The sequence below is a fragment of the Aureobasidium namibiae genome, assembly GCF_000721765.1.
Source record: "Aureobasidium namibiae CBS 147.97 unplaced genomic scaffold scaffold_30, whole genome shotgun sequence".
NCBI classification, from domain to species: Eukaryota; Fungi; Ascomycota; class Dothideomycetes; order Dothideales; family Saccotheciaceae; genus Aureobasidium; species Aureobasidium namibiae.
Genome location: NW_013581179.1, coordinates 1 through 25,295, shown reverse-complemented (window position 1 = coordinate 25,295; position 25,295 = coordinate 1). Strand labels below are relative to the sequence as shown.

Genomic DNA, 25,295 nt, shown 5'->3' with positions numbered 1-25,295 from the left:
CTTCCTTACAATTGTGGCGACGCTTGTTGTGTGACTCTTTTTCTTGCCGTTGAACATCCTGGATGCAGAGTGGAAAGAAGAGGTGCCGTCGAATATGACGTCTTTGTCAAACTCGTCCCAGGACATGGAAGGTGGAATACAGTCACCCCGGCGGGATGAGTTATTCGAAGGTATGATACGGGCTTTCTTGGTCGAGAACCAGGAGGTTATTGCTGTCCATAGGGGGCGCAGCGACGGAACGCAGGCGCATAACTACGTGTCTGGGTTAGTGTTGTACTACAAGGTAAGACCTGGTGGATTTGAGACTTACCAGGCCAACATAAATCTCGACATCTGCACAAATCCACAAAGGTAGTGCTCCCCAAGTCGAGTCCTTGGTTCCGAGGAAGGCGCGGTAAACATATACCTCTCGAACAATGCCAGCAGCTGTCGCGATTGTACCCAGGGAAAGTAGCACCGTTGCTGCCAGCCTCTGCCTGAACACGACATTCAAGCGAGCGACGATAGGCAGTGGTAGAATGTTGACGACAAAGTCCATCACAGTCAGCAATGCTCCGATTGTGGTGATGGAAACACCTTCGCTGAAGCACTGCGAATTATCTCCGATAGTCGTCCAAGCCGCATGTATAGGTCTGCAAACTGTCAATGCCATGCTCATAGGAAGTGAAACTGACTCGGACATACCGGCATCGAAAAATGGAGACCAACACGGCAACCAGACACAGAGCAGCATTCAGGCCCATCACAACATAGATGATCCTTCTGAGGCCCTTCTCGGCCACGTCTTTGATGAGCCATAGGTAGAACAGCAATAGTGCCATTCGCACGCACGTTCCGCTCACGATGAACAGTATCTTCGCGGCCAAATATGCTTTGACGGACGTCGATAGTACATCCAGAGGGATGTTCCAGATATGTCGATCCCATCCATAATGTCCCTGATATTCGTGTTAGCGGACTTGTGCGTGGTCACGGTCATCGCTAGCGGATTGTCATACCATTGCCACATTCACAACTGCGCCAAATCCTACTGCAAACATCTAGATTTACCATGGTAAGCCAAAGGTCAAGATGTCTCAAGCATTGAACATGGTCCACGTACGAATGCTAGTAGTATGAACAAGTCATCCCACCATAGGCCTCGCTTGGCTCCCATACGCATCCGACAGTAATACCGAGCCACTACCACAACGAATGCAAAACCCATCAGAAGGTCATTGCCAAGGATGTAGCCTTTGGCTCGATCCGAGAGGCCGCCCCGGTCCATGGAGGATGAAGAGACACCAGATCCACAGGGTACACGGCCGTAAGATTCCAAGATCCAGTGATGCGGTACGTCTGTGCACTGCAGAAGGAGGCTGGGTGGTGGTGTAGTTGTCCCGAGTAGTGCCAAAAAGTCGCGTCGCGCGTCGGAAACCTAGAGGGAGCTACTGCACGAGAAATGCAGGCAGGGAGTTTATTATACTTGGTCGCCTTGACTTTTAAGGTGTATCGAAACCTGGAGCTGTCTCAGTAGTAGGTGCGTAGCCACGAGCCAAAGCGTGTACGTATAACGTGGATTTTCGCTGCCATGCCTCTTTAAGCAGATCGAGCACTTAGCTCTCAGCAATATAACGACTTTCCGGGCCAGTTTTGTCTCGGTCAGAACGCCTGTTGGCGACTGACGGGTGGCCTTCACTGTCCAGGACTGCTGTCACGATGATTTGCTCGGCATTCTGAACAGTCCAACGGTTGTATTGGGCGGGATGCCGTCTTTTGCGCGTCCGCTGATAGAACGCCCAGGGCAAGATCAAACGGTCAAGACAACTAGTCGAAGCGACACTCGAGGCGCAGGATTAGATTTCTCTCACCAAAAGTAAATGGATTGATGGTGGGAAGAACCCATGTCAGGGTTGTCGATTGTAGGAACGGGCGCGGCAATGCAGTCAGAAAAGTGTTTGCGTGTGGGTCTTGCTTTATCAAATGTCTCGCAAAAGCGTACGGCCGTCCGTCATCTCAAACAATAGTGACCTCGCGTGCAGGCCTCAGGCTCGAGCGGGCCTTGATGAGGTAGAGACATTTCTCGTGTATTCTTGCAGAATGTCACGACGAGTGCCGTGTCGGTCAGCATGCGAACCACGAGAGAGGCGCCCAGGTACTGAGTACACCATGTGGTGGAAGAATCCTTCGACCGCTTGTCATGGACTAGAAAATTCGAAGAAAACGGCGATGAACAAGTCTTGGGTCTCGAAGTGCAGGCCTCCAAAGAGCAACAGGAAGGGAAGTTGAGTGCCAAGCTGTCCCGATGGAAGGAGCCGATCCGACTGTGTCCGTGCGTGTCCAGACTATCACTTGGTCCGTATCGACAACGTCTGCTCATATCAAGGCATCTTGGTGCTGATCGATGATCGATTTTCATTAACGAAGAACGCCGCTGGAGTCATCGTTCTTTGTTCGCAAAAGAAGCAACTTGCAAGACTCTTCCTTGTCGAGTTCCGCTGATGTGGGTGACTGGTGCGATGCGCGTCTCGGTCGGCAGTGTGATCTCGTTGTCAACGGCCGCACGCCATGTCGGTTCATTTGATTGCGCCCACGAGGGAGACCCAGAACATGCTCGTTCAGGAGCGGTTTTCTCTGCGAGCGCCCCTTTTGGAGGTCGGCTTGTAAACGACGACTGTGGCTCCCGGGTCCAAGCGCTTGAGGCAAACGTTGACACCTTACGAACCCGTCGCAATATTGTGAATCACTCTGCGACAATGGACTTGCGCTGAGTGTTTAAGGAAGTCTCGCTTGCTGCTGCTTGCAACAAGCCTTTTTTTGCGTGTCCGCTTGCTCTTGGTTGCGATGAAATCTTCTCTCTCGCCAGGCTCGCTGCCTGAGGAGAGTCAGGCACAAACCAAGTCGATGGTCGCTACCCGAATAGCGCCTGGCGCACGGTTCTTCTTCCCTGCATAAGGTTGTTGCCAGCCTCTTCGCAACCGGCTACTCGCAAGCTCGTGGTAAACAAAGCTCTGGCACTGCAGGTCCGCTCCAGAACTATCCCTATCCCCTAGCGAAGATCGGTCTTGTATACTGACCCATGGCTGGATAAGCTCGTATCCACTCTCGTCTCGAGTCATTCTGAACCTTGGTCGCAAGATGTTCTCTGGTAGGTAGGTGCTATGCCAGACGCGCAACGCGACCAAGATTTGGTGTGGTAGACCTCGACTTCAAAGCACTATGACGTTATTCTGGTACTCAAGCATCACTCAGTCGACGAACCCTAAGCGCAATTTGCTGGCTTCGCGTTGATATCTTATCACATCACGGATGTTCAGAACCTTCAAACACCTGATCATGCGGTGCGATTGCTGGAAATTACTCGGAGCATAACAAAATATGGTGATGAGTGTCAGTTCTCATTGGTCCGGACCATCACGACTCCTTACGATGAGGGAACGCTAAGCCGCAATCCAAGCCAACGGCTGTAACCTCACCTTGAAACTTCACGCCTTTCATGCATGCAACGGAGCTACTCATGCACGGCACGCCCTGGCCAAGGGCTATTCGTACACCATCTCGCAGGCTCTCTCGGTATACCATCATCCCTGCGCCACTGCAGAAACTGTCCCATGCGAACAAGATCTAGGTTGCCGTATCGTCCGGATGGATCGCTCCATGATGATGCATCCACGGTACACTATCCGGCTACGTCGTGCTCTTGACTCTTTGCCCAGGAGTCGAACCTTCGAAACCGAGGATGTAGGGTTGTATATAATGAGCTGGGAAGGACGTTGGTGCTCAAGAGGTTACCCAGAGATCATCCTTTTTGAGTTTGAGCACATTCGTTCTCCTTGCAAAGATGCCTATCCTTCTCACCTCTCTCTTGGGCACCGCAGTGGGCTCTGCGGTAGTCTACCTCACATCTCCTACTCTGGCTGCTGTTCTTGCCGGATCGACACTTGACTGGATCACGATTCACTCCTTAGCGATCGACGCTCTTTTCGCCATCCTGATTTGCTTCTTCATCCTCTGCTACTTGGAGACTAAGTGGATCGCTGTCAACCAATCGTTCCCCTACACTTTCCATCTCAAGAACAACCTCGGAAAATCCTCTTTCGATTTTCAGTTGGTTGTGTTTGAGCTTTGGCATACGAACAAGCTCAACAGATATGGTCATATGGTGTGTCTCTTCTGCGAACAGCTTCTATGGCTATACATCATCAGAATCACGTTTGGGTTATCTGGTCTGGCATTGACAAACATCGCTTTGGGCATGCAAGCCTTCTCTTTCGGAGACTTCAGACTTGGCGTTGGAACCGCCGTCTTCAATGCTGCTTACTCATTACTCGGCATGTGGGCCTTTGATAGATTCGCACCAGTGGCCGCGATCGACATTTCCAAGATCGCGCTCTTCTGGGTGGTGGTTGTGCGCACCGCTGTACACGCTGCTGAGCCATTACCCCCAGTCTACGACAGCGAGACCGACTCGTTCGGTGAAACCTGGGGCGATGACGGCTATCATCTGATCTTCAAGAAGCCCTTCTCTGCTCTTTGGTTGTTCGTTCTTGGCATTGTTTCCGAGCTTGCTTCTGGTGTGCCTGGGCGTCTCTTTGGTACTGCTCTCTACAAGGCTCTCTACCGTGCTGGTGGTTTCCGCAGCAGCACACTCAAGGGTGTTGATACTGCCAGAGAAGAAGCTCTCTCGACGCTTGTGAACGGCTGGGCATCAAACGAGATGCTCGCGCCCTACTTCCTTAAATCGTCTTCCGTGGCTCCTGTGGAGAAGCTGCCTCTCGAGTGTTGATCACTTGTTGAATGCAGCGTTCATGCAACGAAATCTTCCTCATCCTTTCGTATCTCTTTCTTCCTGATTTCTCTTTGTTTCCATTCTAGCGCAGAGCTCATTTATAGACGGTTTTAGATTATGGGTTGGCGGCGGCGTCATTTCTTTGTTTTTTTCTCTATTTTTCTCGCCTTCTTTTCTTCTTTTCTTCGAATACCCCCAGTTGCGTTCATATAAGAGTTTTGATGTCATAGATTTCTATTTTTTCCTAGCAAGTCAATCTGCCTATCTCCAATCTTCAAACTTTCGGTTAATCTCTGCTTTTGATCAACTGTCCCCATGTCGTCGTTGTCGGCAACACAAGCCATGGATGTGGTCGCGGTCCGCGCCGTAAGCGTTCCCGTCCACGATGCATTTTGTTCAGCTGGGCTTTGCGAACCATCACAGGAGATCAAAGCTGACAAGCTCCCGGGACAGGGGAACAAGCTCGTGGTTTTTAAGGAGATGCTGCATGGACCATGAGTTTGGAGTACTTTGCCAAGATCGCCATTACAGACGCATAAAATGAGGACGTGCAGTCAGCAAGCTTCCTCGGAGAGAACGTCAGTCGCTTGCATCTTTCACAATCCTTACGTCCTTGCTCACCTATGTGTCCTCGGTACTACCTGGATTTTATCTTCAAAGGATGGACTGGCAGTTTGCTAATTCTACAGCCTGCTTCTTTACGCAATTCCTGCTGCTGATACCACAGATGAGATCCATCCTTGTGCTGATACTTTACTCCATGCTCCTCCCACAAGGTATCCGTGCTCTGCTTCACCGACCATCCGCTACGTACTGCCAAGCAGAGGCAGAACCTTACCACTGTTGCACATAACCTATTGATCGCCAGTCGTTGAAGCTTGTTCCTTCTGGATACACTTCATCTGCCATGCTCTCAGCTCGGGTTCACAGACGACGATCTGCCCTCTGACTCCAAAGGCTATTGGAATGATCGAAACCGTGTCTGTCAGCTGTTGGACAGATAGTGTTCTTCTCCTACACATCGGATAATACCTATGGAAGCGCAATGGGCTGCTCGGACCATGACAGTTGTTAGGAAAGACACTCTATAGTCAATGAGCCGGGCGGTGAAGCTCGAGCATTGTCTTGCATCCTGCTCCCCTGGAGATCTATTCACACTCAACTCCATCCGAACAACAGTGCGAAAAAAAAGGAGCGCAGGCAAATACCACCAGATCTCAAGACGCAACACATCAAAAAAAAAATATCAGTGTTGATAAACACTCCTATCGCAGCTCCAAAGTCCTCGACCTTTGTCGTGTAAGTTGTGACCTCACTTATGCACGAAGGCCGCGATCTTGATATCCCTCCAGTCTTGCTAAGATGAAAAGATGTTTTGGCAACTGTAGGGGAGACAAAGGTCATTCCTCAGCAACAAATTCTACTACAAAGCTTGAACGTATGAATACCGGCGCCTTTTCAACTGGTTGTATCAAGGCCTAGTCAGGATGCGAAGAATTACTGGGCAGCGTTGTGCTAAAGAAAGATGGTAACTTTTGCCATGCAGCTGCGAGAGATCATGTTTCGAAGTGTTGTGTGTGATATGATGCTCTCGGGGGATGACGACTACTTGTACTATCCTGTCGGTATGCTGTGGAAAATGGGTGTCCCTTCGTTGGCTGACCAAGACTAGAAATGGAAAACAGAGAATGGGGTATCTATTCGTGCAAATCATGAGAGTCGTCTATATCAACGCCATATAAACAAGTACAGCTAGATCGTGTCTAGTAAACCCGCCAACAAGTTGGAAAGCTAATCATACTCTCTTTCCACTCTTGACTCTCAGTCTCCCAGTACCGTCTCTCCCTCGGTAGAGCATCAAAACACCACTCACCAGACACCATCTTTCCACATCCATATCTCTTCTCCATTTCTGCACTTTAGGCACTTCTTGTCCATCACGGCGCAGTCTCTCGAGATGGCGAGAAATGTGTTCTGTACGCAAGATCCAAGCTTGTGAGCCAGAGAAAGTGGAACAGCAAAAGATGCATTGCGTAGATGTAGGAGGAGCAGGTGGAGGGATATAGCAGCGATCAGCTTGTTTGGCCAGTTGTGCGGGTGTATCAGGTATGACGATGCAGTCGTATCTTGCTGTCTTGGCGCTGGAGATTGTTGACGTATACTCGGAGGAAGTTTTGCAGTGCATACGGCGTAGATGTTGGATGAACAAGTCTTTGCGATTGAAGTCGTTGGTCTGTTGTGGTGAGGAAGAGGAACTGGGCTTGGGGACGCAGAGGTCACAGCGGTATGTACTGAGAGAAAGGTGTTGGGTGTTGAGGTGGCGCTTCCATTCGTTCTTGGAGGAGAAGGATGCTGGACAGCCGTAAGGAAGGAAAGGACAAGGGTATGCTGTCTTGACTTTATTGACTTGTTCCTTCCTGGGTGAGGACCTGGGACATGTATGGAAGTGCTTTATCGGTTCCTCTTGCTTGACGGGAGGACAGCCATGTCGCTCAGGGGAGCTGTTGGTGGAGACAATCGTAGGCGTGATCGTTGAGGAAGGAGCTGATGGTGCCTCCAGGATCAGTTCGGGGTGAACCTGCGCGTGTTCGGCTGCTGTCCATTCTCCGACCCCACGAGTGTCGAATGCCTGTTCCTCGGACAATCGGAATTGGGGGTACTGATCATGATAGTACGGTGGAGAGGTAGACTCTTGTTGATAGTATGCCGACACATCGGGTTGACATTGAACTTGGTTCAGTGATGTGAATGGTTGCATACAGTATCCTGCATTTGCTTGCGACCACGTAGGGTAGTGGTGACGAAAGTCTGGCCGGGGAGAAGGAGAATAGGCGATACTTGGAGTAGGAGAAGACCACGTGCCGCTGCAACTGTCGCTCATGTTCTCTGGAAAGAGCCATGACGAGGACGGTCGGGGAGAAGAGTATGCCGAGTCTTGCATCGAGGGAGCGTCGGTGGGCTTGTCAACAACAAAGCCAGAGTAGTACAAATCTTCGGTACCAATGTCCATGAAGTCAGACTGTACGATGGGGTTCATCTTCCTAATTCCATATATTGTGATTGGTAGCCTGGGCGGAGGAAGGGAATACGTTCAAGTACAAAATCTCGAAGCCTGAAGGTCGTTGTGTCTGTGTATGAATTATCTGCCAGCTAGCGTGGTGGTAAAAATCTAAGATCGGAAGCGTCAAGCTGGAAGCCAACAGAGACAGCTGTGAAGTGAATAGTTTTCAGGTAGGACATCAAATTGATTATGTAGATTTGAATGAGAGGTCAAGGAGAAAACAGGGTAGTCGATGTGGCTGGCAGGAGCATATATAGCAAGAGCGTGTTTATAGCAGCGAATGGGGGCAGTGACGACCAATCAGACCAGACCAACCATCCTACCTGCAATGTTCTGACAAGTGGCTGCCTTTTTCGCAAAACAGAACGCCGTCCACATCGGGGATTTGGTTGCGGCACAGCACCTACCTCTGCTGCCAGAACGACTTCGTGGGGACGAGCTGCAAATAATCCATCAAAGCAGGGTACTGTCGATCCGCTGACCGGTCTACAGAGAACAGTCCCCACGGCGACGGGATTGGCATGGGAAGGCGGGTAGAACAATTGGTCTGTCCAATAGCTTGCGATGGGCAAGTCCACCACGCAAATTGATAAGCAAAGATAGAGTGACCACTCCATGGTATCGGATGGCTTCCTCAGGTTGTGGCATACGGGATATGCACATGCGCATCAGGGGGCCGTGCTGCTGTGCATACATTGAGGGCTGAGTGAAGGATCAAAGGCGCCATCGAGAATTCTGCCCACCCTTGTCCGTCATGAGCATCCCGGAATACAAGACTCACAGCATGGCTTAGAGTTATTACAGTAGAAGGAAGTATCGATGTTGGCATGTCGCACTGTGCGTGGTATGTACAACCATGGGGCAGTGCGTATTGGATGCTTACTTCTTCTCCCGCTTCTATAAATTGCATCGCTCCTTTGTATGGTGAGGTACACACAGAGTTGTTCGGGAATGGTTTCGTGGAGCGAAACCGAAAGCGACACAGTTTTGTTTCGAAGGGTGAGATTGTTCGAGTTGTGGGAGACAGCAGAGATGCAATCATGCAAGATACTCGAGCGTGGGGACCGGAAGGTCATGCCGAGGGGAGTCGGCAGTGAAACTCCCCTCTTGGCATGCATGCACATCGGGGACCTTCATCTAAAATCGTCAGAGGCAGAGGCAGCTAGCCAATCTCGCAGCTATCCTTTTCAGTCATCCGGCGACTCGAACAAACATGTGATTGCAATCACCGCAACAAATCACCGAAGTTCTCGACTTCGAAGCCTGCTTTCCGAATCATGTTCGTTGTGCGTCAAAGGTCGGTGGAGGAAAATTGCAAGATTGCTGTCGTTATGTACGCCATGCAGGACGCGCAACACCATGCGCCATATCACTCGAAACCAAGAATTCGGTTTGCATTCGCCATGACCTTCTTCTCTCCCGGCGTGCGGCCACTGTTCTCATCGAACTTTTCCAAGCCCATGGCGCGTAGACCATTGACTCCCGAGACCGCCGAAATGTCTTCTTGCACCGCGCGACCGGCGTGCTGGCTCTCACCAACGCCTCCAGGGAAGTCTGGTGATGGAGTGCCTGCGTGGCTGTTATTAGCATGACTCTTGTTGTGTTTGTTGAGCGCTGTGGCTTACCTCTCAAGAAGCAGTCTCTCTGGCGCACCAAGTATTCGGCGTTGCGCTCGGTGAGTGGGCACGCAGGAATATAGAGCACGCTCGAATCGTTCTTCCCGGCATGAATCTTGTCGACAGCGTGAATACCATCGCAGTGCCAGACCACATAGTCACCAGGCTGTACTCTTGGTATGTGCACCATGGTCTCCGGTAGGTTGAGATGGGGATGGAGCAGTGCGTTGAGTTCCTGACCGCGTCCCAGATTAGCTCCCTGCAGCCACGAGCTTGGTTTGTCTTCGAGCTTCCAGTTGTCTGGTGAGAGGTACTCGTCGGTGTTGACATGCTCAAAGGCTCCGTTGACCGTGACCTGAGTCGAGGGACCATTTCTGGGAGTGAAGAAGGGGCGGAGAAGGAAGTATGCGGTCGCAAGCTGGAGTAGTGGGTTGACAAGTAAAGTGCCTTCGAATGCGCTGCAGTGAGACAAGCTCAACCAGCCTTGAGCTGCTCTGAATGCACTGCAAGCACCGGCTCCCTGGTAGAGATCTGATTCGACAGGCAAGCGGCTGCTCGACTCCCAAGGATCGTACTTCTCCCAACTACCTTGCCAGATATCCTGGTAGACTTTGCCTCTACCGTAACCAGTTTCTTCCCATCTTTCGCAGCTTCCACCGTCCACATGCGGCTGTCAGAAGGTTAGCACCATCTTAGCAACTGGATTCCAGTGACTGAGAACTTACACCGAGGGCGAATTTTGCATCACCGGGCTCACGCATACGAAGCCTATCAGCGTATGAGATTGGTGTGTCCGAGAACAATGCGTTTGGGTCTTTGGAGTGCCAGAAGCTGAGCAAAAACTGTTGTGCTTTGAGCAGGTTGGGATGACCTCTTGCCCGGATTTGTGATTTGCTCCAGTAGAGCTCGAACACTTGTGCTGAGAAGCCTAGAGAGGTGTGTCAGCTTGCTTACACATGTCGCGGGTGGAGAAGCTTGAATCTTACTTTTGGTCTGAGGATTTGCCTTGATGTACTCTCGTAGATCCTCCTTCATCTGCAATGCCTCAGCCTCGGGAATTGCACCTTTGATGACTGCAACACCACGCTTTCTGTATTCGCTGCTGAAGTGTCCGGATGGAGCATCGATTTCTTTGAAGTCAATTTGAGGTACAATCGACGAGCCAAGTCGCTTGATTTCCTGTACCTCGTCCTTCAATGTCAAGAGCAACCTGTCCCAGGATGCTTTGACGGCTTGCTCATTTCCCCGAATGAGATTTTCCTTCACGGTAGCAAACCGAGGCTCCAGTGCTTCGAATTGCTGACCGGATAGAGAAGCGAACGAGTCTGCGATGGTTCCCTCTGCCTTGCCGCTGATAGCCGTTGCAGCTGTACGCAGTTGGTTTGACCACCGGAGTTTGGAAAACCGGTATGGCTGTTTGATAGTCTGGATTGTCCGCAGCATCTCGTCTCTATGTCTGTGCAGAGATTAAAGATATAATTTTTGTCGTGTTGTATAACAAGAGATCGGGTGATAGTGTAAGCGATGGAACGATGACAGGGCAGTGTAACGACCCAATGCAACAGGTAGTTGTCAGCTAGAGAAAATGTAGGACGAATAGCACAAACTGAGGAGCTGATAGATAATGGATATGCTTGACGAATTCATAGGATTATAAGACTTGTCTGTTCTGACCGGAAGAGGAGGATGCTGATGTGGTGTGAGGGTAACCGGCAGCGGCACATCCAGATTGGGAGTCGACCGCTCTGGCTATGCGGACGGGCGGCGCCCGACAAAACTAGCCATGCTCCGCTGTAGCGGTTCCGACCAAAGCGTCATTGCGCAAAAGAATTCGGCGCGAACACCGAACAGCATTCGAGCTTGCGATGTGGTCAATACGTTCTCTATCAGAGAGAAGTTGACAGAAGTGGACAAGCACTCACCTTGCAATAAGCAAAAGTAGATCGTCGAGGACCCCGTCGGCAAAAGGAATGCCGCTTCTGTGGATCGAACACAGTGCCTCCAGAATACTCTTGTGGTAACAAGAAGGACAGAAGTTGACTTCAGTCTGGCGCTCTCCCAGATGAGCTAAAGCGGCTTGATAAGGTTAGCTATACTGCTGGTGGTATAATCAGTCTTTGTATCTGATATCACGACAACCTGTCTGGTACAAGGAAGTGACCCATCGCAAACCTGTTCGCGAATTTGCATAAGATAGTCAGAAAGCCTCCAAATGTTAGTGAGTTAATCCGGGCGTTTGATGCTCAGCAGTTTTGTTGGTGCTGTGTGTATAGTTGGTGATCATGGTTGAACTCGAAAAATTCTCGAAATTCTGAAGACGGAATTGTGAGCAGACCTTCCATCGTACAGTGACAATGTCACTTCATGAGTAAGCCCGAGGACTACAGTCAATGTCTTGTGATGCATATTAATTTGACAGCACGCATATTGCGGTCTCAATGGATCAGAATGAAGTTTCGAGACTCGAAAATTCATGTTGGAGAAAGCACCCTGGCGCTACAAAGCGGAAGAGCGATTGACACCTAGCAGTCGGAAACAGATGAGGGGTTCAGACATTGGATCTGGTTTCTTGTCTTCGGGCTATTGTCTTTCGCTGATGGTATCTTTGCTGTCGTTGCCTCGGTATTCATGGTGCCTGGTGCCTGAAGGCGTGGAGCTTGGTCTAAGGTGATCGTCGGCCTGTTGTGGAAGGTGCCTTCGGGCCGGCGATCACTGTCTTATCGGCCTTCCTGTTTTACGAACGAACATGCGGGCAGAAGAGGGGACGTTCATGACGCGACTCGAGCTGTATTGAACGACATCAATTGCTCACCGCACTTATATTCATCAGACCAATTCATACATCTTCTATCTTCATCATTCCCACCACCGTCTACAAATCGTGACGATGAAGCTTCTACCATTGTTATACGCGCTTCCACTTGTCGCTGCACTGGGCAGCAGGCAACACAAGCGTAATCTGGAAAGCTCAACCCTCGAGAAGGTATGATGCTCGAGAGGTCACCATGGCCGATTGCTGTAGCACATTTACTAACGCGTTTCCCAGCGTGACATCAATCCTGCAAAGCTCTATCCCGAATACAACATCTCTGTACCTGTGGACCACTTCCACAATTCTTCTCAGTACGAACCACACAGCAATGCCACCTTTGACTTGAGATACTGGTTCGATGCATCGCACTACCAGCCTGGTGGACCGGTCATCGTCCTTCAATCTGGTGAGACCGATGGCTCAGGACGCTTGACTTATTTGGCCAAGGGTATACTTGCAAAGCTCGCTCAAGCCACTCATGGTGTTGGTGTCGTACTTGAACATCGCTACTATGGCACTTCCTTCCCTACTCCTGACCTGTCTACCGAGAACCTTCGATTCTTAACCACCGAACAAGCGCTGGCCGACGAAGCATACTTTGCAAGAAATATTGTTTTCCCTGGACTCGAACATCTGGACCTGACCAGTGAATCGGCTGCATACATCGGATATGGCGGATCGTATGCAGGCGCTTTCAATGCTTTCTTGAAAGTTGTCTATCCGGACGTCTTCTGGGGAACAATCTCTAGCAGCGGTGTTACCAAAGCCATCTACGATTACTATGACTACTTCACCCCAATCGCCGAAAACGCACCTGCCAAGTGCATCTCAACACAAAAGACTCTGATCCACATTGTGGACACCATTCTCAAGAAGAACCAGACAGACCTCACTTTGCAACTCAAGACTGCATTTGGTCTGGAGAACGTTACCTACGACAACGACTTTGCCTCTGCGGTGTCGAATGGAATCGAAAGTTGGCAAAGCCGTAACTGGGACCCCAAGGTTGGAAGTCCTGCTTTTGACCGGTACTGCAGCAACATTTCATCCGACTTAGCACTCTACCGAAGCACATCTTCGCTCCGCCCTGTTGTTGAGTCTTTAATCGAGTCCACCAGTTACAAAGCTGAAGAAACTCTGGTCAACCGCATGCTCAACTTCATTGGGTATGTGAACACCACTTACGTGGCACCATGTGCCAGAGGGGGTAGCACCCAGGACCAGTGCTTCAGCAACCACAATGCGACATACTACCAGCAACACGACCTATCGTCATACACCTGGCGCTCATGGGCATATCAATACTGCTCCGAATGGGGTTACTTGCAAACCGGATACGCACCTCCTGGCCAGCTGCCTATCGTCTCCTCTCTGCTTGACCTCGAGTATGAGAGCATTGTTTGTGTTGAAGCCTTCAACATCACTACCCCTTCCGATGTTGATCGCATCAACAAGTACGGCGGCTATGACATTTCCTATCCTCGTCTTGCCTTTGTCGATGGATCGGCTGACCCTTGGCGTCCCGCTACTCCTCACGCATATGCTCAAGGTGCGAAGAAGCGCAACTCGACTTCTAGCGAGCCATTCATCTTGATCGAAGGGGCTGTCCACCACTGGGACGAGAATGGCTTGTTTCCCAACGAGACCACCGCTACCCTTCCACCATTGACCGTTGTCGATACTCAGAATCAGGAACTCCAGTTCGTGCAAGAATGGATGCTGGAATGGGAGCTGGAGCAGCAGGTCAAGGCAGCTTACCAGAAGCCAGTCACTCAGGGACCCATTTGAGTGGAGTCCGTTCGATGATAATTGATGTACCCTAACGATTGTATGATTTCACGATCAAGCGTGTTTCGACGCGAGTGAGAGAAGTGTCGATGTACAATTTGGAGGCGTATGAGCCTGTATTTCGATGGGTTGCCTATCGAGGATTTGGCTTCCTATCGGATGGCGGGTCCTCCACTAGCCGCTTCTAAATACAAGACCGGATGCTGCCGGCAGCGAGTACTTCCCAGCAAAATATCCAGGGCTCGCGCGTATTTGTGTTCTATTTGCTTTATCGACCAAACCTTTATTAGTCAATGCGAACCTTGAGGCTGCCTTTCTGCGCCATCTGATAACGTAGAGCACAAAAGTAGGAGGAAAACGCCGAGGGAAAGCGAAATCGATATGCGAAGGATGACGTCGGTATTGTCACGGTGCACGGTGTGAGCATTGGGGAAAACAATCTAAAACTCATCGCGATCGCGGGGCGACACAAACAAACAGGAGTCAGAAGAAGCAGGATTGGCAGAGGTAGGGGGCACGGCAATCTGATGCATGGCTAAGCGAAAGGAAACCACAGAATGCGACGAAATTGACAAAGGGTCATACTGATGTACACACAGGAACGAGAAAAGCATGACCGAGAAGGGAAAGGCAGTTTGCGGAGAGGGCTGGTTATTGGAAGCTGATGGCTTGAACAAGTAGCCGCTTTAGAGCCGTAACAGACCGTGGGACATGTCAAAGGAGAGGGCACCGCAGGGGGGAAAAGCAGGAATGACCATGGCTACTATAGATGAGCATGACGAGGAAATACGCACGCGCAGGTTTGAAGTACAGGATCAGCGGTAATAGGCAGGAGCGAGCACCGATTACAGGCAAATGCTTGTAGCGGACCTTTGAGGCAGGAGCAGGCTTGGAGCGAAAGCTTGATGATGTAACTTTGCGAGGCTCCCCCCCACGGTAATCTCTGACCTGAATCCTCGACCAGAGAACCTTGTCCTGTCCTATTCATTCAATTTGCTCTCTTCCTGTCCAACAGTCTGCCTATTCTCTCTCTCCACACACACCCTCATTCCCTCGTCTCCATCGAACGCCGGGTGTGCTTCCAGCCATGAAGAAGGCATTGCACAAACTCGTGCCCGGCCACCACCGCCGCAGTACCAGCGCCAGCGGAAACTACTCCAACTCAGACAACGGCACTCCCACATCTGCCAGCAGAGCCAGCACAGATCTGTCGGAGCGCCCTCGCCAGTCTCTGGATCAGGGAGCTCGCCCTGGCTCAAAGGCTCGCTTTGCTTCGCCGCGAAACTCGACCTCGATCGACACGCGCGGCTCGCTCGACAATAGCCGTGCCTCCACTGATCTCTCTCACCGCCGCCAGTCTCGTTCTACTTCACATCACAGACCTACACACAGCCCATTGGGCGCTTTCAGACACAAGCTCCGCCGTGGTTCTTCGTCCTCGTCGTCCAACGATGGCCGTCCCCTGAATGCTGCTGGCGAGCCCATGTCAAAAGCACAGCTACGTAAGCGCCAAAAGCTTCTGCAGAAAGAGGAGAGGCACAAGAAGGCCCAAGAGCATCTGGCTGCAGACCGCAAGCTGCAACAACAGACCCAAGCACGTGCAGAGGCCGAGGAAACCGGCGACATGAAGACCAAGTACGGTGTTCTGCCCCTCAACTACTACGCTCCCGCACAGCCTGCCGGTGAGAAGAAGGTCAACCTGCTCGAGCTGTCTGAGAGAGACGTTGGCTCATGGGTCACCTTCCGTGCTCGCGTCCACATGATCCGCCAGATCAGCAGCCGTCGTGTCTTTGTCTCGTTCCGTCAACAGACTGCTTCGATCCAGGGTGTCTTGCACGAGCACGCTGGTGTTTCGCTAGGTATGGTCTACTGGGCCAAGCATCTCAAGCTTGAGTCGGTCGTGCGTGTGCGCGCTGTCGTTCAAGAACCCAAGGCCAAGCAGGGCAAGATTACTGGCTGTTCCATCGGAAACCTCGAAGTCTCAATTCATGAGCTACACGTCGAGGGCTCCAGAACCGCCCCTCTGCCCTTCAACGTCGCCGAAGCTGAGGTCACTCGCGAACAAGCAGAGCTTACCAAGAACGCCCGTCAGCACATCGGTGACCGCACCCGTCTCGCCAACCGCATTCTCGATCTCCGCACCAACACGTCCCAAAGTATCTTCCGTGTGCAGTCTGGTGTCTCATCCTTCTTCCGCGAATACCTCCGTGGCCAAGGCTTCATGGAAATCCACACACCCAAGCTGCAAGGCGGTGCTACCGAATCTGGTGCTAGTGTGTTCAAGGTCGACTACTTCGGCAGACCGGCTTTCCTGGCTCAGTCACCTCAGTTGGCTAAGCAGATGTGTATTTCGGCCGACTTTGGCAAGGTCTTTGAGATCGGTGCCGTCTTCCGTGCTGAAAACAGTAACACACACAGACACATGACCGAGTACACCGGTCTGGATCTGGAGATGGCCATCGATGAGCATTACCACGAAGTCCTTCGTGTTCTTGATGGTCTCTTCAAGTTCATGTTCAAGAGCGTCTACGAGAACTACCGCCACGAAATCGACACACTGAAGAAGCACTTCCCTCACGAGGATCTTGTCTGGCTCGATAAGACTCCCATCATCCCCTTCGCCGAGGGCATCCGTCTCCTCAACGACTCTGGCTGGAGAGACGATCACGGCAACCCTCTTCCCGAAGATGAGGATCTCGGTACCCGCGACGAAATCCAGCTCGGAAAGGTCATCAAGCAAGTTTACGGCACAGATTACTACGTCCTCGACAAGTTCCCTGCAGGTGCCAGACCTTTCTACGCCATGCCCGACCCCAACAACCCCAAGATAACCAACTCGTTTGATATTTTCCTTCGTGGCCAAGAAATTCTCTCTGGTGGTCAGCGTATTCACGACGAGAAGATGTTGATCAAGCAGATGGAGCGATTGAAGATGGACCCCAGCACGCTGGATGAGTACATGCAAGGATTTGCCTGGGGAGCTCCTCCTCACGGTGGTGGTGGTATCGGTTTGGAGCGTATGCTGATGTTGCTGCTCTCTCTTGGTGACATTCGCCATGCCACTCTCTTCCCTCGCGATCCCAAGTCCCTCCCCGCAAAGCCCGTCGTCAAGCAACTCAGACATCCCGAAGCCAGCACATTGCACCCTCCGTGGGAAGGTCAAGACCGCCACGCTGCCGGCATGGAGCTTCCTTCCGTCGAGATGCTCATCGCCAACTACGGAGATGCTTCCAACACCTCTTGGCTCGAGCCTCGCACCGAGATCTGGAGAGACGACGCTACCGGTGCCGCCGTCGGTTTTGTGCCTCACCAAGGCTATGCCATCACCGTTGGTGACCCGCTTTGCCACAAGAGTCAGTACGCCCGTACTATTGCAGGATACTTGCACTACATCAAGAAAGAGCGTGGAATCAAGCCCCTGTGGCTGTTGTGTGGTGGTGACACTGAGGAAGTCCTGGCGTCGCACCAATTCGATTGGCGTACATTCTCAGTCGCTGCTGAGCAGCGTCTCGATCCTGGCAACAACCCGGCTGTGCACGATCACGACATCCAGCGTAAGATCCGCCACGCGAGCAAGGAAGGCGTCAAGGTGCACGATTACCCGCTCGGCACACCAGTACCGGCTGAGATCAAGCAAAAGATTGACGGCCGTGTCAAGGACTGGCTGGCCAACCGCAAGGGCAAGCAGGTCCATCTCACAGATGTTCACCCTTGGCAAGATGAGGCTCATCGTCAATACCACTACACTACCGACAAGGACGGCCAAATCGCTGGCTTCGTCATCATGGCCCAGCTGTCGCCCGACCATGGCTGGCAAGTCAAGTTCTCGCTTGATTTCCCCGGAGCACCCTCAGGTGCCATTGAGATGCTCGTTATGCACGCGCTTTCGCAATGTGCGGCCGGCGGTGCCACGTCGGTCACGTTCGGTGGTGGTGCCAGCTCCAAGCTGACTCCCGGTCACAACCTGAAGGGTACCCGTATCAAGGTTCTCAGCAAAGCCTACCATGCCATCGCCACTGAGCTCAAGCTCACGGCCAAGTCAGAGTTCAGAGAGAAGCTCGGTGCCCAGGATGACCCCATCTACGTGTGTTACCCACCACACGGCCTCGGACCTGGAGGTGTCAAGGCAATCTTGACCTTCTTCGAGGACACGGATGATGGCAACAACTAGAAGTATGGAGAGACAGGTATACACACTGCTCTTGATATTTGTTTTCCTCGCGATACAGTTGTACGATGGTCGGATAAGCAATATTCTGGATATGACATGGCAGCAACAGCGATACCACCCCCTTTTGTTTTTGATATTTCCTTGCGTCTCTCAATTCTCTGTCTTTAGTCGTTAAACCCGTTCACGAATTGATAGATGCACCGAACACTAATTAATGCTTTTACGTACACTTCAACCTTGTTTCCCTTTGTGTTCTGTCGATGTTTTGTGTATCTCTCACTTCCTTTGTTCTCTTTGTCTCTTTGCTTGAGACCGGCCTGAAGGTAAGTTATAAGAGCCAACGATATTTCCAGAGGATTGAGAAGATGGCAGGGAGTAGAGAAAGCTAACAATACACAGCATGCGATGATATGCCTATATGACAGAGCATAAACGTCACAGCAACCCGTCGGCGGACGGGAGTTTGTCGACGCCATGTGTGACCGGGCAAGAACAGCGACTGCTCGCTGCTTCCTCGACAGGCAAGACGAAGCTTCATTTTGTTATGACAAGCGTCCCGTCGTCCACTTCTTCCTCTTCACTTCCTTGCCATCACCATCCCCATCATCATTCATCTCGCATCTCCATCGATTACCCCCATTCATACACGTCTTATCCATCATGGTCTGCGGCACCACCTCAGCAGCTAGCGTCGGGCTGGTTACAATCCTCGTGCCCTCTCTCGTTATACCGTTCGTCCTTGCCAACGTGGTCGGCTGGACCATATTCGGAGTGCACAAGCACCGCAAACACAAGCGTCAACGTGAAGGCCGTGGTGCTGGCGATGGATCTGCAGCAGGAGCGGGCAATACTTTCGTCACGAGTACAGGACCGAGTGGAGAAACCGTGGTTTCTGTTGTGCCAGCCGGCGCTGCTGGTAGCGGTGGTAGTTCTGGTGGCAGCTACGGCGGTTCTGGCGGATCTGGAACTACAGGAGCGTCTTACACGACGGGTGGAGTGCCTGTTCAGAGACAGGAAGTGGTCTAGGCAGCAGGCGGTGCTCCAGGAGAGACAGTGATTGTCACTCCCGGCCCTCACTAAAGTACGTTTGTCACATGCCATCTCTCTCACTCTTTCAACGCGGCTTTCATCTCACTCTTGCCCCACCTTCCTTTCTCTTCTTCCAACACAAGCATGTCAACTTTCAGCTGGCGTCCACCATCTGTTCCCTTTGAGGCGCAGACGCGTGACGGTCTGCCTTTCACCGTCTGGCACGTCTGCTGCGTCTGCCAGCAACCACGATCTGCTCGTTTCCACGCCGAGCACTCTGTTGACACAAACTCTCCAGTCTTGCCGCCTCCTAGCATCTGTCGTCGTTGCGCATCTAAATCTCCTTCGTTGCCATTGCCTCTTTCGCTTCCACCTACACAGGCCTTGGTGCTGCAGATCTCAGCACCTCAGGCCCCAACACCCCAAGTCTCGACACCTCAGCCAGCATCACAAATCTCAGCACCTCAGGCTCCTGCCTCGCCCAGCCCACCACCTCAGCCAGACTTTCGAAACATTCCTTTCCGTCACGTCAAGCCCTTTGCCTCAGAGCCACAGCACGTTGAGCCTCCTCTTGTGCCTGCTTCACCTGTCAAACCTACCGAACCTTCCATCGCATCAATTCCAACAATCGAGATCATGTCTCCTCATGGTTCATCCTACAAGGAGTACCTTCTTGTCAAGAGGGCGAATGAGCGCACATCATCCAAGACCACATCAAGAGACTACTATCCTCCACCTGCTCAAGACTATCCACCACCTTCAAGAGACTATCCTGCTCCTCGTCAAAACTACTCAGTACCCGGAGAATATCCTCAGCCGCTGCGAGGTAGCCCCGTACCCTCCAGAGACTCCCGACCTCCAGCCAGACAGTATCCTGCGCACTCCAGAGACGTCTTTCCGCCCTTCCAGGACTACCCATCAACAGTCAGCAGCCGCCCAGAAGCATTCGAGGACCCACCTTTGTACAGAGATCCCCCTGCCCCAATTGCAAGCGTCAGACCAACCAAACGTCGTGTTTCTTTCTCCGAAGAGGACGAGGTTGCCACACTTCCGCCAGACTTGGCTTCTGGACGTGATGACCATTCCGTGCAAGGTCTTTCTCGGATGCGCTTGCAACCTCCCAACATCAATGGCGAGCCCTCCGTCCAGGACGACTATCAGTGCGAGAAACAACGCAACCGCACCTACATCGATCCTGCCGAAAGGCCTTACGTCCCAGAACCCAAGCGGACTCCTCTCAGCGAGTCTCCCGCACGTGAGCTTCCTCTCGTAGAAGAGTCTTACGCACATGGTCCTTATAGAGCAGAGAACTCACCTACACCAAGCATGCAAGTTCATGTTGACAAGGATGATTTCGTCTTGGACAAGGGCAGCGAACCTCGCAAAGCTCCTCGACAGTATGACCCTGGACCAGCAAATCAGAACGATCGTACATGGACGAGATACGTGACGGTCAAGGAATACAGGGATGAGAAGGGACCTTTTGTCGAAGTGGAGGAAAAGTTTGTTTTTGACGATGAGCGTTGATGCTGCATCGTACCCCCTTTTTGCTCCTACTATACACGCTCATGGTTCTTGCTAGCTTTAGCTACTGGTATGCTTGAATTGAAACTCGATTTTCCCTCTTATGTTCCGTACCGCTTGTCAGAAGCTATCTGTGTTATGGTATGGAGAGTGTCTCAACCATGCACTCTGAAGAAGTCCCAGTGAGTTTGTTGGTCTGGGAAACACGTTTCCAAGAAAGATATGAGACACCCGTCTGATCCAGAAAATTGACACAAAACCGCTCGTGAGGAATATATATTCTGTCCTGCCCTGCTCTGCTCTTTTGATCCAAGAGACTTTGTTTCGCAATGTTCGCTCTTTGACCAACCTTCTCACCAACACCTTCAAAAAAAAATAAAACCAAGAGTGATCATGTGCTCTAGTAATAGATCGTGGTTTGAGAAAACCCCATGTAAAGAAAAAAAAAACAAGAGAAGCGATCAATACAAAAGGTCAAGAAATGGAGAGAGAGAGAGAGAAAGAAAAAAGAATAAATTTATTGCCCTTTGCTCTTTTACCGCCATGTTGCCACATGTCGTTGGGTTTTGCCTTTTCGTTGCCTTTGCTTCTAACCACACAATTCATCGTTCTCTCCCCAATTCCTCTAGGTTGAAAAAAAGATAACAGTCATTCGTAGCTCTTCAGCTGCTCTTTTTTTGTTTTTTTCTCCCGCTGTGGCCCCCCGCGGATCTAGGAATACGACAATTGTTATTCTGAGCATTCCATTCATCCATGATTGTACAACAAGAGCAACCCCATTCTTTGAACGGAACAAAGCGTCAAAGCTTTCTTCTTTAATCTGAGAACGCCTTCCTATTTGCTTTTGTCTTTCAATCCTGCGATTCTTGCTCGACGAGCCACTCCATGACGCTCTCGTAGCACAGCACGAATTGCCTCAGACTCTGCACCATTGAGATTCTTTGCCTTCTGAACTCCTCTACCGTCTTCTCAATGAGGTCTTGGGTTTCGTCATTCACCCACTCGCCATCGACCTCATCGTGTTCTGATGACTGAGGCTGTTGTGAGCTTGCTGAGCCAGGAGCGCTGAAGAAAGGATCGTTGCTCGCGTCTTTCATTTGCACGGAGCTTCGTCGTGTATCGATGTGCATGGGTGAGGAGTCTCGTTGGCGACGCGAGATGCGTTGAGAGGCTCGTTGGCGCTTCAACATGTCGATGACGGAGGCGACGGTGCAGAAAGTTCCTGTGCGGCCACAGCCGGCTGAGCAGTGCACCACAATAGGCGCGGTCTCTGGTGGATCTGGCTCTGAGATGCTGGAGGAAGTGGTGCTGCGAACGACTGCATCGCATTGTTCCACCAATCCTAGCAGATGAGCGGGATGTGCAGGCGCTCCAAAGTCTGGCCATGAAGAGTATTGCAGTTGAGTGATTTCGCGCATCCGTTCGAACGGATACCCTTCATGTCTGAGCGCCAATTTGCGCACAATGACATACGGTTGATCGTCCTTTGCTCCAGCATTGCCATCGGCAGTGGTGTCCAGTCTAGCCAACGGAGCACCGTCAGTGGATTTTCTGCCGCCGACCGAAGGGCGCTGTTGTCTGTGTCTCTTGATCTTTGCAGGGTCGAGGGAAGCGCGTTTTTCGGAGAGGAATTCGAGGCGACACTGTCCGTATTGCTTGTCTGACCAGTAGTTGTGAGCTTTTACTTGGCCGCCTTCTTTTTCGGCGGTCAGCATGACGATGACGCGAGTTTCTTGTTGCCAGATTACGTTCCAGAAGTCCTGTTGGGCTTGAGTTAGCGAATTGCTTGATGACACGAAGGAGAGAGATGGAAACTCACAGCGAATGTAGCGGGAATGGGTCCTTGGGTGGCGATATACCGCTTATGCGATCGCTTGGAGGAAATGTAGTTGGCGTTGAAGTAGTCACAGCCGTGCGAAGGCACATCCTGTAGTTTGACGCGCGAATGCTCAAAAGGCCAGATGTTGTTGTATCTGTTCTTGGAGCCCTTTTCGATACCAGCGATCTGAATGGCAGATTTAGGCATGGACTGCGTGGGCGAGCCATACGAGACCTTTCCTGAAAGTGCTTCTTGCATGCGTTTCTGCTCTCTCTTCTCGATTTGCAAGAATTTATCAGATACGCGTGCGCCCTTATCTTTCTCGTCGGAAGCTGCTTGTAGCCAGGGAGGGAAGTGATCTTGTGCTTCTTTGGACAAGTGAGAGGGGCGCTTAATCTCCATCTGACCGACACCGCCGATGAGATCCATGTTTTGTCTGATGTTGCCGAAGAAGGGGTTGGCGGCGTTCTTCTCGGCGGGCATGGGACAACCTCCGATGACGGGTGCGATCTCAGGACCCGCCAAGTCCAGCTTCATCGACATGGGCCCACCAGCACGGCTTGGTGCGCCACCTGCTCTCTGAACATGCGAAGGGTGCTTCTTTGCGAATTCGGCAAAGCCGCCCTTGAGGATGTAGCACTTGCCCTCGACGCCTTCGCTGTCAAACTTCTTGATCGTGTTAACACAAGAAGCGGCGTCTTTGAGTTGGAACGAAGCCGAGTCGTAGACGATGATGTATTTGCTGCTTTTCCAGTTTTCAAACTTTTGGCGTTGATCAGGGTCGTCCTTGAAAGTCTCGGCAAGCTTGTTGACGTTGAAAGATGGACGTTTGAGAAGAGTGGTAGGAATGCACAAGTTGAGAGCACCACGGAGATGAGCACCGGCGTATTGTGTCGAGACACGCAGATCCAGTATCAAAATCTCCTCGGCAGCAGAGTCGAGCAGATTGCACAGATGCTGGGGGGTGATGAAGGAAGTCGAGTCGTTCAAGGGACCGGCCACGGGAACGGTCTCGGCTCTAGGCTTGAACTGGGGTTGAGAAGGGAGGTTGAGATTGAAAGGCATGTTGTTCAGCCTGGGCTGGCTGCTGGGGCGCTCAGAAGCATGGCGAAGGCCGTCTGGAAAAGACCCGTCGTTAGAAAGATGTCTTTTTGGAGAGCGGCCTAGGTACGCGGATTCGGGATCGAGATTTGAATTATTACCTGCACCTGAGATGGAGCCAGAGTGAGCTCTTCCACCCGACACTGAGCCCGAAGGGACGCGTCCACCCGAGATGGAGCCAGAGGGGGGGCGTCCGCCTGATATTGAGCCAGAAGGAGCACGACCCGTTGGAGGCATGTGCATCTGCATCGGCCTCAACTCGGTGGTAGCCTTTGGACTGGCCGAGATGTTGATGTTGTTGAAGAAGCTGTTGTTATTGGCGTTTGTTGTGTTGGGGCTGTTGTTGCCAGCAGAGGGCAAGGCAGGCTTCTTAAAGTCAAACTCATGCAGGGAGCCCAGACTGAAGCCAACACTCTCGGACTGGCGGCGGAAAGCATCGAAGTCGGGGTTCTGGTCGACAGGGATGACGGTGGGCGAGAAAGCAGCCGTCGACCTCACAGCTGACGAAGGTGGACTCCAGTTCTTCCTTGTATGGCGGTTTGATTCGGAATCGTAGGAATCGTCCTGGGCGGTGAAGCCAAAGTAGTTTGGACTGGGGGTGCGCACATGGCCGCGGTGAGGTTGTGGTGATTGAAGCAAGGGACCCATAGTGCGCGCGCTGGTCGACGGCGGACGGGCGCCGGGGGTTCTGGCGGCAGACATGGTGCTGCGTGTTGTGAGAGTGTGTGCCCGAGTGTGGCGCTGACGACGAGTGTCGGGTTTTCACGCAGACGGGCTGGGAGGCGTGTGTGGGCGAACGTGGACGGCGCGCAGGGCGAGGATGCTGGTGGGAGGAGTCGGGGCTAGGCGGCGACGGGATTGATATGCGCAGTAGCCATGTGTAAGAGTCTTGACGGGTGTCGTTGTCCACAGGCCCGGGTGGGTGCGTCAAAGGTGGGCCTCGAAAGACCCAGACCAACATGACGTATGTCATTTGTCCAAGCCCTCCCAATACCTAACACATGAACAACTTCACCCGTCCCAGCTAGACCACCCGCTTGCAGACAACCGACCAATTCCCCGACCATTCTCATGCCAGACCTCAACATCTATCAATCTCATTTCCTCTATCCTAGCTCATTCTTGCTCCAAGACTGCACCAAGATCCTCACCAATCCCAATCTCTAGACCCTGACATTTCGACTCGCCCCGAGAACAAAGAGAAGCCAGGAAAACCGGGTCCACGTGCCTCTTGCCCATCTTTTTCCTTTCCTTATCCAACCCAGACCCTTTTTCTCGTATTCCCGTCCCATTCGCCATCTCAATCGACAAGGAACTTACTCTATCCGTTCAAGCCATGCTCTACACAACACACAAACAGCTCGGCACTCCTCACTCTTTTACTGCTTGCTGCTTATCTAGATCTTCAAAAAAAGTCTCAATCGAACCGCTCTGGAGTCCCCTCAGGGCTGCTTGAGCTGCCAGACCCTTGCAATGCCCGACGCGCCAAGTCTCAAAAGCTGAACAATGTCCGAAATACCAATCAAACACATGACCTCGGAGGCTTACTCCATGTGTCTCGGATATTATTGCTTTGATATACGTCAATACCAAATGCTTGCCCCCC

The 25,295-nt window shown here is 51.8% G+C and overlaps 9 protein-coding genes across 9 annotated transcripts; 5 read left to right on the top strand and 4 right to left on the bottom strand.

Moving 5' to 3' along the window:
• Nucleotides 1-265: 265 nt before the first annotated feature.
• M436DRAFT_58570 (uncharacterized protein) lies at nucleotides 266-1,267 on the bottom strand (the record flags this gene model as incomplete). Its single annotated transcript, XM_013567056.1, has 4 exons — nucleotides 266-632; nucleotides 685-938; nucleotides 999-1,040; nucleotides 1,103-1,267. The coding sequence occupies 4 exons, from the start codon at nucleotides 1,265-1,267 to the stop codon at nucleotides 266-268; spliced, it is 828 nt and encodes a 275-aa protein (XP_013422510.1).
• A 2,553-nt stretch (nucleotides 1,268-3,820) lies between these two features.
• M436DRAFT_76965 (uncharacterized protein) lies at nucleotides 3,821-4,765 on the top strand (the record flags this gene model as incomplete). The annotated part of the gene is made up of 1 exon (XM_013567091.1): nucleotides 3,821-4,765. One exon carries the CDS (start codon nucleotides 3,821-3,823, stop codon nucleotides 4,763-4,765), a length of 945 nt encoding a protein of 314 aa, XP_013422545.1.
• Nucleotides 4,766-6,563: 1,798 nt separating this feature from the next.
• On the bottom strand, nucleotides 6,564-7,778 carry M436DRAFT_76964 (uncharacterized protein; the record flags this gene model as incomplete). The annotated part of the gene is made up of 1 exon (XM_013567090.1): nucleotides 6,564-7,778. The coding sequence occupies one exon, from the start codon at nucleotides 7,776-7,778 to the stop codon at nucleotides 6,564-6,566; it is 1,215 nt and encodes a 404-aa protein (XP_013422544.1).
• Nucleotides 7,779-9,198: 1,420 nt separating this feature from the next.
• Nucleotides 9,199-10,888, bottom strand: M436DRAFT_68193 (DUF1479-domain-containing protein; the record flags this gene model as incomplete). Its single annotated transcript, XM_013567069.1, has 4 exons — nucleotides 9,199-9,398; nucleotides 9,455-10,115; nucleotides 10,171-10,373; nucleotides 10,432-10,888. The coding sequence occupies 4 exons, from the start codon at nucleotides 10,886-10,888 to the stop codon at nucleotides 9,199-9,201; spliced, it is 1,521 nt and encodes a 506-aa protein (XP_013422523.1).
• Nucleotides 10,889-12,332: 1,444 nt separating this feature from the next.
• On the top strand, nucleotides 12,333-14,045 carry M436DRAFT_86457 (serine carboxypeptidase; the record flags this gene model as incomplete). Its single annotated transcript, XM_013567089.1, has 2 exons — nucleotides 12,333-12,428; nucleotides 12,492-14,045. 2 exons carry the CDS (start codon nucleotides 12,333-12,335, stop codon nucleotides 14,043-14,045), a joined length of 1,650 nt encoding a protein of 549 aa, XP_013422543.1.
• Nucleotides 14,046-15,528: 1,483 nt separating this feature from the next.
• On the top strand, nucleotides 15,529-18,216 carry M436DRAFT_58595 (aspartyl-tRNA synthetase; the record flags this gene model as incomplete). The annotated part of the gene is made up of 1 exon (XM_013567061.1): nucleotides 15,529-18,216. The coding sequence occupies one exon, from the start codon at nucleotides 15,529-15,531 to the stop codon at nucleotides 18,214-18,216; it is 2,688 nt and encodes an 895-aa protein (XP_013422515.1).
• Nucleotides 18,217-18,876: 660 nt separating this feature from the next.
• On the top strand, nucleotides 18,877-19,242 carry M436DRAFT_86455 (uncharacterized protein; the record flags this gene model as incomplete). The annotated part of the gene is made up of 1 exon (XM_013567088.1): nucleotides 18,877-19,242. The coding sequence occupies one exon, from the start codon at nucleotides 18,877-18,879 to the stop codon at nucleotides 19,240-19,242; it is 366 nt and encodes a 121-aa protein (XP_013422542.1).
• A 147-nt stretch (nucleotides 19,243-19,389) lies between these two features.
• M436DRAFT_86454 (uncharacterized protein) lies at nucleotides 19,390-20,772 on the top strand (the record flags this gene model as incomplete). Its single annotated transcript, XM_013567087.1, has 1 exon — nucleotides 19,390-20,772. One exon carries the CDS (start codon nucleotides 19,390-19,392, stop codon nucleotides 20,770-20,772), a length of 1,383 nt encoding a protein of 460 aa, XP_013422541.1.
• Nucleotides 20,773-21,620: 848 nt separating this feature from the next.
• On the bottom strand, nucleotides 21,621-24,337 carry M436DRAFT_58671 (uncharacterized protein; the record flags this gene model as incomplete). Its single annotated transcript, XM_013567067.1, has 4 exons — nucleotides 21,621-21,800; nucleotides 21,873-22,529; nucleotides 22,589-23,751; nucleotides 23,914-24,337. 4 exons carry the CDS (start codon nucleotides 24,335-24,337, stop codon nucleotides 21,621-21,623), a joined length of 2,424 nt encoding a protein of 807 aa, XP_013422521.1.
• Between the last annotated feature and the right edge of the window lie 958 nt (nucleotides 24,338-25,295).